At 42.3% G+C, this 13,630-nt stretch overlaps 2 protein-coding genes across 2 annotated transcripts in view; one reads left to right on the top strand and one right to left on the bottom strand.

Moving 5' to 3' along the window:
• Positions 1-13,630, top strand: part of PRSS8 (serine protease 8) — a 687,619-nt gene that overhangs the window by 440,622 nt on the left and 233,367 nt on the right. The window lies entirely within an intron of this gene.
• LOC121933317 (perforin-1-like) lies at positions 3,851-11,138 on the bottom strand. Its single transcript, XM_042472867.1, has 3 exons — positions 11,023-11,138; positions 7,032-7,590; positions 3,851-5,384 (listed from the first exon to the last, which is right to left on the bottom strand). Exons 2-3 carry the CDS (start codon positions 7,580-7,582, stop codon positions 4,232-4,234), a joined length of 1,704 nt encoding a protein of 567 aa, XP_042328801.1. The 5' UTR covers positions 7,583-7,590; positions 11,023-11,138; the 3' UTR covers positions 3,851-4,231.

Here is a 13,630-nt window from a genome sequence, read left to right as displayed (position 1 = left end):
GTGGTCTTTTTGTTGCCTCTGGTACTTTTTATCCTCAGCACTGAAAGCTTTCAGTTGAAACTGGTAGGCGGAGGTGGTGAGGCTACTCCGTGGTGAGAAGCTTAACACATTTTCTTGGTCTGAAGCCTGATGCAAGTTAAGCCTGGTTTGGTACATCTGGAAAGCTTCTTCTGTTACAGATATTTTCTCAACTCAAAGAAGAAGCTGTAATTTTGAAACAGTGATTCATTCCATCTGCTCCTCCTTCTCTCTTTTTGGAATGATCGCTAGATATGAGTGCTTTGTTCTCAAGGAAAGGGAGAAGATGATACTTCAGATTACCTTTTGTGAATGAGGTGAAGAGCCTTAACTTTACCTTAAACCATATTTTCAAACGTGTTCAAGTTTGAAAGCCTAACCCCACTGAAGTAAAAGAAACATCTCACAGGATACCTGGGTCACACTGCTGGGTTCTCTGAAGAATGTGAAAACAAAATACACATTACTAGATGAAATAAGTGAGTAAGCTACAACCTAGGAAGATACAACTATCTTCCATATTTTTACATATTCATTGCAGCAAATACTTGTAAGTATAATTGTTTCAGAGAGGAACCAATGGCCTGTTACAGACAGGCCAAAATAAAGCTGCTTCGAGTCACTTTGGAGGTATGGTATTTCAATGATGCATGCGTCCTAACAGTCCAAAAGCCGCACCAAAGCCACACTACTGTTCTAAGGACTGGAGTGCAGCTTTGGTGTGGCTTTTTGACTCTTAGGACGCATGCATCATTGAAATACCATACCTCCAAAGTGACTCAAAGCAGCTTTATTTTGGCCTGTCTGTAACAGGCCTAAGATTCAACAAAAATATGCAGTTGGACTAGGCTTTAACAATTGTAGCTGGGGATCACATTGGTTCAAAGCATATATTCATAAGGGAGGAATATGTTAAAAAAAATAACACACACACACACTTATCATATGGGAGGCACAAAACAGAAGAGCACACTATGTTACAGACAGGATGAGCAGAATTTATCTGCTGACTCTTGAACTACATGTAGCTCCTGTCATCAGTTACTTTGAAAGTTCTGAAAAGTAATTCATTGTGAGATGAGTTTTTGTGGAATTAAATTTTTATCTTAAGGGTTTTATTTTGGGGCATCAGGGCATTCAGTAAGCAAACTTGTATCACAGATTGGTTTGTAAAATACTGGTAAAATACAAGAATAGTTCTCATTAAAGCATAGGATTCAGTTTAGTATTCAACATAGTTCATCTGAAGTTCACTGTTTACACACAGGCCTAGAGGCTAGAAACATGCCTGTCTATAAGTGCCTGAAGGCCTGATGACATTAAAAGGGGGAAAATAGATCTCAGCATTATTTGTGTGACTTGCTTTTTCTCTTGGGTTCTGCAACAGGTGACTAGATATGAGATCTGGTCTGAGAAGAAAGAGAAACTAAGGGCTCTCTTCTTGGCTTTGTTTTCCTGTCTTCTAACTTCTAAGGCTTGGGGGAAAGGTGGTTTCTTCCACTGGTAGATCTGATGCACAATTGCTTTTGTATCTCTCCCTATTTCCTGCTCGAACTTCTTTTACAGGAAAACGGGGGACTGAACTATGGTGTGGCCTCTGTGGTCTTAATTTGACACTTGTGGCTGAAAGTTGTTGTACCAAATATTCAAAGGGAGAACACATGTTCTCTGTTCAAACCAAATATCCCTGCTTACATATCTAACAGTCAGGGGACTTTTGTAGTCTTAATTAACATACAATAGTCAGAGCCTGGCATCCAGTTAGTGCTGTATGCAGGCATAAGACTAAACACCTATCTATGCATTTTTTGTTGTTACACAGACTGGCATTTTTTCTCTCTGTCTACACCCTTCCCCAGACTTTCAGCAGCATTCTCATGGAAGTACCGTGTCTGATGGAAGAAAGCAGATATTGGAGAAGCATCTGACTATGTCCCTGTAGCCAGATGCAAAAGATTACATTCATCAGAGGACCCCAGCAGATAGGGATATAGCCAGACACGTCTCTGATTCCCTATTCCTGTTCTGATGTATTCTGGTCACCAGTTTAACCATTTGAGTGCCATACAAAATCTGGGCAATGATTTTGGACCTTATCACATTTGGGGGGGTTTGCAGCTCAGATCCGCAGTCACTTCTGTTCTAGCAATGCAAAGCATGATGTTTTTTCACACCAGATCCAGAGTCACTCCTGTCTAGCAATGTAAATTAAGGTTAAAACGTGATGTTTTACCACACCTGGTTGCCTTTCTGTTGTCTTTCCGAAGTGAGGGGAAAACGAAGTCAGTTCTATTCCAAGCAAGTCACATGATGTGGATTCAAGCAAAGGGGAGTGAGTGCACATAGTATTACCACACTGGAGGGTTAAACGATTCGAATCGGTACCCTTGCACATGCTCAGTGGGGCTCTGGATGCTGTCCTCCTTCCCTGCCCCCTCCTTAGCTGTCATCCTTAATGGGGTGAAGAAGCAGTTGGGATGATGGGATAGATGGCAGTTTGGCAAAGAGGGTGAGATGGGGATGCAGGAGCAATCGGGGGATGATGGGATGGATGGCAGGGGGTCACTGGGGCCAGGATTGGGATGCAGGAGAAGGCAGGGAAAGATGGGATAGGTCGCTGGGGGTCCCTGGGGCTAGGATCGGGATGCAGGAGAAGGCAGGGGATGATAGGAATGATGGGATGGGTTGCAGGGTGGCAGAGGGGGCAAGATGGGCTGAAGGAGGAGGAGGGGGATGATGGAGCAGGACACAGTGGGCCAAGGGGGGTGACATCGGAGTGGTTTTCCACACCAGACCAATTCGCAGTGCAATCGAAGTGAGCCTGGAAGCGAATTCTGTGAAGTCACTTTTTTTCCGGTTTTACCAAAATGAGGAGTCACTTTGGAATCACTGCGGAAGCACTTCACAAGGAGCTCCCCATAGAAAGGAATGATGTCTGATAACACAGTCACTTTACGACGTGAATGCGCATTGTTGGAAGCGCAGTCACGTCGGAACTGAGCCGGAAAATCTCCAAAAAGCTCCGTGTGATATACCCATTTGCTCTGAAATTCTGAAATGTATTTTGAAGGCTGGAAGGAACAACCATACCTTGCTCCCAACCCCTCATGGTGTTGTAAAATCTAAGGGTTGCTCCAGTAGAAGTCAGGGCCACTTATATATTATGGCAAAGCTAGGATTTGACCTGATCTATAATGTGAGATGCCATAGGTCTGAGAGACAGTTGTAATTTTCAGCAGCTCTGCTAAAGGCATTTTGATTTTACGGTAATATATAATATTTATTGTTAATTATGCTATGTACATATATGTGTGCTCACACAGAGTATTGTATTTATTTATTAGGATTGTTTTTCATTTTTCAAGCTTTCCTAAAAGCAGTACATATATCTCAAGGTCTCTGCTTAATATGGAAGCTTTGTGTGTTCTCTGAAATTAATAACTTTTGTTCACATCTTGTCCAGACATATCTTTTGGATTACACACTGGCTGCACCTGGACTGCGGAAATAATGCAATTTGTCACTGCTTTTAAATACCATGGTTCAATGCTGTGGAATCCTGGCATTTGTAGTTTGCTGTGGCACCAGAGCAGAGACAGGGAAGGCTAAATATCTCACAAAACTACAAATCCCAGAATTCCATAGTTTGAGCCATGGTAGCTAAAGCAGTGTCAAACCGCATTATTTCTGCACTCCAGATTCAGCCTCTGAAGTTGGTTGACCACACGTGCCCCTGGTTTTAATCTGTTAAATATTAGAGACGATGTAGGCATGACATTAGCACCCTGTGTAAAAACTTTTTGCCAAAGTCAAATTATGCATACCAACCATGTGAACAGCATTCACTTTATTTCTGTGACATATACACATTGTTTTTATGGATAATAAAATCTCTATGCAATAAAGCATCTATTTTTATGTTTAATGTGCATACCCATTAACGGGTGAAATTGAGACCTCTGGGACAACACAAAAACTGTCTAGTCTGTTCTGGCATAAAAAATTGTGGCCTTCTACTGCAAACTATATAGGAAAGGGGATGGATTATGTTTTAGAGAAAAAACAATCAAGCATGGAAAAGGGATTTTTCGAGGCTCCCAGAAACTCTCATCCACCATGGGCACTTTTTCAAACTGCTCTTAAAAATCCACATTTGAACATATCTGGGTTGTGTGTGTGTGTGTGTGCGAAAGAGAAAGCACTAGCCGGCCCATCAGGGGGCTTTTGGTGTTACAGGATCTGCTTTGCCTTTACGTTGTAGCAAGGCACCCACATATTTTGGTGTCTCAGGGACATAATCCAAACAGTAGGGTCCACCTAGGTAGTTGCCACAGATCAGGTGGTATTGGAAATTTAGGTTCCCATGTGTAAAGTAACAGACTTCACTCTGTGGTTTCCCAGCCTGCAGCGTTTTCTCACATGACCCCAAAAGATCATCATCGTATCTATTGTCTTCATCCCAGACTTGTACTTTAACCTTGCTACTCTCCCCCAAGACTTGAATGATCCCAAAATCCAAGTGGACGTTCCATACTGGGTTGTTGTTGTTCCAAATGGTAGACGTTTGACTCTGCTTTCCTTGGTAGAACACCTTAACGTAGGCATCGGTATGGGTGAAGTGATCTCCCCACAGGTTGTGGGCACGTTGAATTGTCACCGTCAGCTTGCCTTGGCCCCATTTCCTTGAGCAGCACATGGAGTTGGTGAGGCCATTGCTGTGGCACACACAGGAGCATGGGTCCCGAGGGCTGCGGGTAGTTCCTGGCGGGCAAGGATGGGTACAGTTCCTCCACAAAGCTCTCTCTTTCACATACTCACTCACTGCCTTCTGCAAAGCTTCCCTCTTGTTGCCCTTGGGCACCAAGATATGGATGGGTGCCAGAGAGTAGGAGAGCATGTCAGGCAGAGACTTCAGCCCTTCCAACCACTCTTTGAAGGCCTCTGCATTCTGACCATCAGAGAAGAGCAAGTCAGTGTGACTGCTGCCACCCACAATTTCTGTCTGCCGCTCACGATATGTCTTGTGGAAGCTGCCCTTGAAATTGCGTTTCTTCTTCAGCTCTTCACATGTCTTGTAGGAGGCATCCATCTTCGCTTTGTCAACACCGATACTGGCAGATGCCTCAAGACTCAGGCAGTCTTTGACCTCATCAGCGGTCACCTCGTCCAGCACCGACTCACACACTCGCATCGCTGTCACATCCTTCATGCGCCCCCCCAAATGAAGGTGTGTGATCAAATGAGTCCCATAGGTTCCAATCAGCTGGTAATATTCCAGGCGGGTGGTATGTTGGTATTTATTTGGGAGATTCTTCAGGGCAAGTTTGAAATGCTCAGTGAGGCGCCAATGGTGGCCAATGCGGAAACTGTGCAAGGGGAAAAAATACAAGACCATCCAGAGAGCCAGATCAGTATTAAGAGATTACTACATGTGGTTTTCAATTAGATCAAGGAAAAAGCAGCTTTGGTAATACTTATTGCATGATGACACCCCCGACTTGTGGCTGCTGCGTCCCTTTTCACTGGTGGAAAGAAACCTGTCAATGACCTCCCTATCATGCAAATTCCCAGATGTGAAGTGTCGCTGCCGGGTTGTGACATTGACAGTCAAATAGTATTAGTGTCCCCACCTCCCACTTGCTATTCCCAAGCAGATTTCCTTTATCTATTTATTTTCTATTTATTAATTTTTTAAAATTAAGTTGTAGTAGCAGAGCTCCAGAGTGGTGGTAAAAAAATGAAAAATGAAAATAAAATAACCAAAAGGCATGCTACACAGGGCATGGGGTAGGAAAGTCAGGAATCCAGTGCAATGGGGGCAGCAACCTCAGTCATATGATTGAGAAAGTGATGGCTGCTCTGAAAGTGGTATGTTTGTATTTTTTTTTAAATGATGTGATTGCTAAAGAGTGGGGCTCATGTGGTAATGTCCTTAGAATGTCTATTATGAAAGTTCCCTCACCATTCTTTTTTGGAGTTATCAAAGCATTATGGTTTTTTGATAAACACGTAAGAACCACTTGTGGAATGAGATAACAGATCTAATTAGGCAAGGCATCTGCTTCTGTTGTTGGAACAGCTAGATACCTCTGAGCAATTCATAAGCAAAGCCTAACATAGATAGGCATTGGCTGCAATGGGTAATCAGTAATATACTGCCTCTGGCTAAGGAGGTTCCACTTCCAGGTATCTTGGCTAATAGATTTTGATCAATAGCTCCTCTAATTTTTGTTAAGTACTGTATTTAAAACTGCCATTCTGTTACCATTATATCCAGGATTGTGTCCCACAAATCTGCTGGGCTCCTGAGAACAGCCAAATCAACAAGAAACTTACTTTAATGTTTAAAATAGAAAAAGAAATATAATATCTAATTCAAGTTTAGAGGCCAGACTATCCCCCATTCCACCAAAAAAGATGTTAAACATCAATGAGTTAAATATTTAATCCTAGGCTACAGGACAAAAAAAAAAAAAAACCCTTACCATAACCTGGAAATGTACTCACGTAAAGGAAGAGAGTATTTCCCCTTACTCATCTGCTGATGAGGGTAACAATTCATGGACACTTAAATAGATACTTGGAGTCAGTGTCAAAGTTCTAGACCTTTCTCTGTGTTACGAGGAAAGAAATAGTATGTAGGGAGGTCTTGTAGCACTTTTGAGACTAACTGAAATAAAGAAGTTGGTAGCATGAGCTTTCATAGACTTCAGGCTACTTCCTCAGGTGCATATAGTGGAGTGGAGTTTTCAGTCTACAAAAGCTCATGCTGCCAACTTCTTTATTTCAATCAGTCACAAAGGTGCTACAAGATCTCTCTGCATACTGATTCTACAGATTAACATTGCTATACCTTTGAATTTTACCACTGAAGAAAGAAGGAATTGGTTTTCCAGTTGTTTTATTCAGGTTCCACTAAGAAACATGACAGCTTTCAGCTGGCTATAGCCCTACAGGATCTCCAACCAACTCCCCATTGCCCCACAATTTTCCCCACATCACGCCTTCATTACCTGTAGTGGGAGCAAGATATCTCATGGCTAACAAAAGTGTACTTGTCCTGTGAACTCTTTTGTACACTGAAATCCGCCATCTTGGAATGTGAGCCTGCCAATGCCACCTGAACATTTGCCTGTGGCTTCAACTGCACATCCAACCCAACCTTCCAATCATTTTGCACAACTGATCCTGCCTCCTGGACCACAGAAATGCCAGACTCCAGTAAAGAGGTGCGTACATTCCTCCGACATGTAACTTTAGCTTCCCAGTCAGCAATGGCCAGAGGAAGCCTCTGGAGTGGCTTCCCTTCCAGTAACGGATTTTGGCACAAGGTGCATGTTCCATCTGCTTTCTCCCAATGATTCATATCCAACACTTTGGCCTTCATCCTCTCTAGCTTTGTGATGTCAAACCCCGCACCAGCCAAGCTGTAGCCTGGCACAAAATCCTTGTGATCTTGGCACTGATCAGATGTGGCTGTTTGGCATTGCGGAGAGACGTGGGTGTAAAAGAGGAGAAAGAGAAGATGCACAAAAGCAGCAGAGGTAGGGTTCTCTTTGAGCATGGCTAACCCTGCATGAAAAACAGAAAGGAATGGTTAATATGCAACCCTACTGAGAGACTGGATCTATACTCTGCCTATCTCTCAAATAATGAAACTAGAGGTATCTAAAATCAATAACTAAACTGAGACTGTTATACAGTCAGCCCTACGTATTCACGGATTCTTTATCTGTGGATTCAGGCATTCAAAATAAGTATAAATTCCAAATAGCAAACCTTGATTTTGTCATTTTATATAAAGGATACTATTTTATGATACCATTGTATTTAATGGGACTTGAACATCCATGGATTTTGGTATCCACGGGGAGTCCTTGAACCATACCTAGTGGATAACAAGGGCCCACTGTACTTGGGCATGTCATGAGAAAACATGGCTCATTAGAAAAGACAGTTAAAACATTACTGTTGTTAATTTTCATAAAGTTACCAAGTCAATTTTGACTTACTGATGACTATATGAATGAGAGACCTCCAAGTTACCCAGCCTGCTCAGGTCTTGCAGACTCAGGGTCATGGCTTTCTTGATTGAGTTTATCCATCTGGTATGGGGTCTTCCTCTTTTCCTTCTTCTTACCAAGCTTTATTGTCTTTTGGCCACATCATGAGAAGGCATGATTCATTAGAAAAGACTACAATGCTAGGAAAGGTAGAAAGTAGCAGAAAGAGAGGAAGACTGCATGCCAGATGGATAAAGTCAATCAGGGAGATCGTGGGCCTGAATCTGTCTCATCCACAGGGTCACCATTAGTCGGAGTCGACTCAAAGCAGTTAACAACAAATGTGTGGCGATACCAGGTCTCACAGGCTGCCTTGCTCCGTTTTCAAAAGCCCTGATAGCCATCTTTTCCCCCTCAAAGCCAGGAACCCTCCAAGCAATTTTGCTAGCTCTAATCTGCAACACTTCACACCACAATGAGTATGGTAAATATAAATAAATATAATAATTTTTGGAGTCACAGGACTCCTTATTGCATTTGATCTTTAAATTTGCACAGGACTATCCTGTCTCAACCACTCAGATTTTCACTGACTGTATTACTCATATTGCAAAAAGAATAATAATTTGAAGGAGAGAAGTAACCTTCTCTCTGTCTTTCTCTTTCACATATTCAACTTCATAGGCCATGTGGTTGGGGACAGTTTCCTGACACATGCTTGCTGCAGAAGTACAGGTGTGTACCTTCCTTTCAAACTGGATTTACAAGCCAGAGACCACACATCTACCTCATGAAATTGCCATACAACCGAGTTTCCTAGATTTCAAGGTGCAGACTTTCCCATGGAAGTGTTAGGTGACTTGCAAACTCACAATACACTGTGCACTATTTTTAAAAAATGGTTTGTCATGCTCACAAGCAGAGAATTCTGTGCCCTTCAACGTTTCACCAAAGACAATAGAAGTATGTTTGTAGCATCCCAATTCTCATACTAAAAAGGGGCTTTTTATCCCACCAACCTACAAGCACCTCATCACACAATATTAAACTCACATTAGATGATGGGCGAAGCACATAATTCTTGGGAATAATTTTATTTAAATTATCTATTCTTATCAGTAAATAGCTTTCTTTTAAAAATGGAAGAATCTTGCCTTTTTCTGTCTAATAGAACATAGATGAATTTTAAAAAGCTCCAAAAGCAATTGAAAGGATCAGGGTCATTGGTTAAAAGCAGAGTTCAGCAGCACATTGGATGTGAAATGGCAGGTTGTCCATTGAATGGACCCTTAATGTCCATGGATATAATGTGAAGTCGAAGGCTTTCATGGCTGACATCCATAGATTTTAGTGGGTTTTTCAGGCTATGTGGCCATGTTATAGAAGAATTTATTCCTGACGTTTTGCCAGCAGTAGCTCGCATCTCTGAAGATGCCAGCCACAGATGCTGGCGAAATGTCAGGAATAAACTCTTCTAGAACATGGCCACATAGCCTGAAAAACCCACTAAAATCTATCCATGGATATCAGTTTATCCATTTGAAAAAAAGATGCACCTGCTACCAATATCCTGAAAGTTTTAACTCAGGGTGGTCAGAATAGGACTGTGGGATGCACTTTTTGTGCCTACAGCTACAAAGGAGTTATAGGGTCCCCTAACACTAACATACTTTCACCTTCAAAATCAGAAGTGGACTTGCAACCATTACTGTTTTTAACTTGTTCATTTTTTGGCAGTCCTTGTACTCTACTCCTCAAGCGTCATGAGGCAGAAAATGGCAATTACCCCCACCCCAATTTATTTTCTGGAGAAAATGGAAAGAGTAATGAACTCTGAAGAACACGCAGGTCTATAATTTGTTTTTTTAATATGGCTTTTCTTGCAAATGCCCCATAGCTCTAAAATGGAAATGAGTTGACCAGACACAGAAATCATAAAATACAGATTAAAGGAATTTGGCTTTTTGAGAAGTGCGGCCATTCTTTAAAAACACAATTTAGTCCTAGTGTTTTAGGTTTTGGAGATTATTTTGAAAGATTGTGTTTAAAGGGATAACAACTGAAATCCAAAGAAAGCTAGGGGATGAGCAGGATGTTCATTCAGATGTGTGTAGGGTTTATTTACACTGCATAGTCATAGCAGTTTGATAGCACTTCTAATTGCAATGACTGTGCTACAGAAGGTTGGAATTTGTAGTCTGATGTGGCATTAGAATGCTGTAGTCCACTTCCCTCAAGTATAGCACTAGAATTCTGTGGGAAAGAATTTTAAGTCTCCCTATTCAAACTAGAAATCCTGGGATTCCCTAGGATGAAGCCATGGCAGTATAATTTTACATATAACAATTTTATAGCATGTATACACTCTGTAAAGGAACCAATGTAGTGTATTGGTCTGAGTGTTGGACTGGGATTTTGAGAGACCAGGGGTTCAAATCCTTGCTGATCCATGGAAACTCACTGCATGACCTTGGACAGGTCACACTTTGGATGCAACTACACTGTAGAAATAACGGAGTTTGACAACACTTTAAGTGCTGCATCTTTGTCCTATGGAATCCAGGCATTTTGTAGTTTTACAAGGTATTTAGCCTTCTCTGCCAAAGAGTGCTGCTGCCACACAAAGCTACAAATCCCAGGATTCTGCAAAATGGAGCCATGGCCGTTAAAATGGTGCCTTAAGTTCATTATTTCTTCAGTTTAGATGTACCCTCTGTCAGCCTTAATGTCAACAATGCCAAACATCCTCTGAACAAACCTTGCCAAGGAAGCTGTATGAGGATAGGGTTGCCATAGGTCAGCATTAACTGGAAGCACATAACCGCAGTCATAACAACACACTGTATCTGCGTCCATAGCCTGAATACGCTATCAGTCCCCTCCCCATTCCCACAAAGAAAATAATTGTTAACTAAACTCCAATATTTCTTTCATTCAACCCCGAGCTTGCATAGAGTTCAGACCGCATCCTTCTAAAATAGATCTCCCTGCATGTACATACCTTTATGAGCAGCAGGAGACAAGTAATGTTTCAGGCTCCGTGTGCATGCGTATTTGTATTATAGTTTAATAGATTCAAATGTGTACTGATTTTGTGTGGTGGACTCTGCCCCCCAGAGACAGGATGTCAAGGGGGGGAAGAACCTTAACCTCAGAGGTAACATCGTCATCCGTGATCAAAAGGAGCTTGAGAACTGGACAGAAGGTGTGATTCTGTGGTTTGCACTCATGATTAACACATTGGTGGGGATGTTTACTGGGTGATTACTGCAGTGGAAACATTACACATGAGGAGAAGAGCATCAACAGCCTGCATTTCTACTCATAGTTTACTTTTTTGTTGCATTGGTTTAGCCTCACATTTCCTTCAACAACAAAAAAGTGCAGGTCCAAAATATCTGGAGCATACTAGACTGCAGAAGGCTGCTCTAGGATTGACACCAAACTCATTCTATTCACTTGCAACCTGAATCTGAGTGACAGAGCACCATGTGTTTTGTATATAAAAGTATATATGTATATATGTTCAATTTATATATAAGTATATATTTGTATACATGTTCAATTCAGATGAGGGAAGGTTGGCCTTGGTTAGAGTTTGAAACTGGAATTGGGGATTGTCCCTAAGAACTCCAGAATTGCATCTCATATTTCAGGGCTGCAAACTGTGCAGCTCTCCAGATGTTGGATTTCAACTCCCAACAGAGCTGTCAAGCAGAGGCAAAGGTGATGATGTTGGAAACGTTGGTCCACTAACATTTGGCAGATTGTCATACAGTATTTACTGCATTTTTTCCATACAAAGAGTCTTCACTTTATACTACATGTGGAATCACAGTGCTGTAACTGAAGCGTTGAAGGCCTCCAGGGCTGTCTATACTATTAGTTACAGAGCTAAAGTGAGGCTGCCACTCAAGTGGCACATATTAGGTTGAAAGCACAGAAGTTATCCAGATATTCCTCCTGGCCCAAGCCATTGCCTTGGTCAAAAGACAGAATTTTGTATGATGCCACATAGTCCTCCTTGCAACCCCAAGCTAGTTAGGGGCTCTCAGGTGAAATGGAGGGTGCTGTCCTGTTCCCACCACTCCAGGATAACTCAATTGCATATCCTGTCACCTTCTCTACATTTGGGGCTGGTGGTGGAGGGAACATCTTGCCCTTTTCCACAGGTTGCAACATGTCTGGGGTCAACAGTGCTTTTGAACCATAGGCTCATAATTGACAGTGACAGGCTTCTTCTGTCCCCATTCTGAGGTGCTGGGTCTGATTGTCTTCACACTTCCCACCACAAGCAACATGAGAAATGGAGATGATCAACTATTCCGATTACGACACAGGAGGGGAAAGGGTGAGACGCAAGGAGGCCAGAGAAACCACCCAGAAGGCGTCACTGCTTCGCACCCCATGAACAGGAGAGGTGAGGAAGGACCTCTTCGTAGGACCAAAGTCCAAATAACGGCAGTTTCGTTCTCTGCGTTTCAATAGCAATTCAAAACCCAAGCAGTTCAACCACACCTAAATACTGAGACTATCTTCTTTCCAATAGATAGTAGGTACTGCATGCACATGAAGGTGCTGAGGCTATCCATGCATGGGTCACTACCATCCGCAGCTACATCTTGGATGGTGTACCCAAGGGCTTCTAGGAGAGGAATGTGAGAAGTTACAGCCACAGAATTGGCTGGTTCATTCAGATCGATATAGGCTGTTCGGAGAACCAGCATGATGTAGTGGTTTGGGTGTGATTTCCCACTTGGTCGTGAAAACCCACTGGGTCACACTCTCTCATCCTCAGAAAACCCCTGTGGTTGCTATAAGTCAGAAACAACTTGAAGGCAAGCAACAGAATGTTCAGCTCTTACCCCCATCCCGAAACATATTGGACTCTTTTGCCCTTAAGGTTGCCAAGCCACAATGCTGCAATGACAGGTGTCAAAATGGGACAGGATTATCACAAACTCAACCGTTGAGGCCTGGCAACCCACTGCCTCTGTTGACTTCCTTCCTGACAACAATGTGAAGCTCCTGCACATCCACACCCTGTGCACAATTTTAGTTGCAGTCTTTTTCTTCCTGGCTCCTTTTGTTTAGCCAAATATTTCTGCCACTGCTTCAATAGTCATGGTCTTTCTGGAATGCTATTTTATACTATTCCATTTAATATTCTTTTTCTCCTCTTCCTCCATCACAAATCCTTCCCACATCTTAGGCTGAATCTGCACTGCAGAAATAAAGCAGTTTGACAGTGCTTTTATTATCATGGCTCAGTGCTATGGAATTTTGGTATCTTTAGTTTTGTGAGATAGCCTTCTCTGTCAGAAAGATCTGTGCCACAACAAACTACAAATCCCAGGACCTAGGATGAAGCCCTGGCATTTAAAGTGTCAAACTACATTATTTCTGCACTCCAGATACAGCCTTAGACACTTGATTTCCCCAGAACCTTTTTCTGATCAATCCCTTCTCATTTCAGTGTCTTTCCCTCAAGGTTGTTTTTCCATTTATTCTTTCAGGTTCCTTTTTCTCAGTTCACAGCTTAGGTGGGTAAATGTGCCCCTTCAGATATTATGGGCCTACAACTCTCATCCACTTTAACCAGCATAGCT

This window comes from Sceloporus undulatus, chromosome 6 (genome assembly GCF_019175285.1).
Source record: "Sceloporus undulatus isolate JIND9_A2432 ecotype Alabama chromosome 6, SceUnd_v1.1, whole genome shotgun sequence".
NCBI lineage: Eukaryota > Metazoa > Chordata > Lepidosauria > Squamata > Phrynosomatidae > Sceloporus > Sceloporus undulatus.
This window is presented reverse-complemented; position numbering and strand designations above follow the sequence as displayed.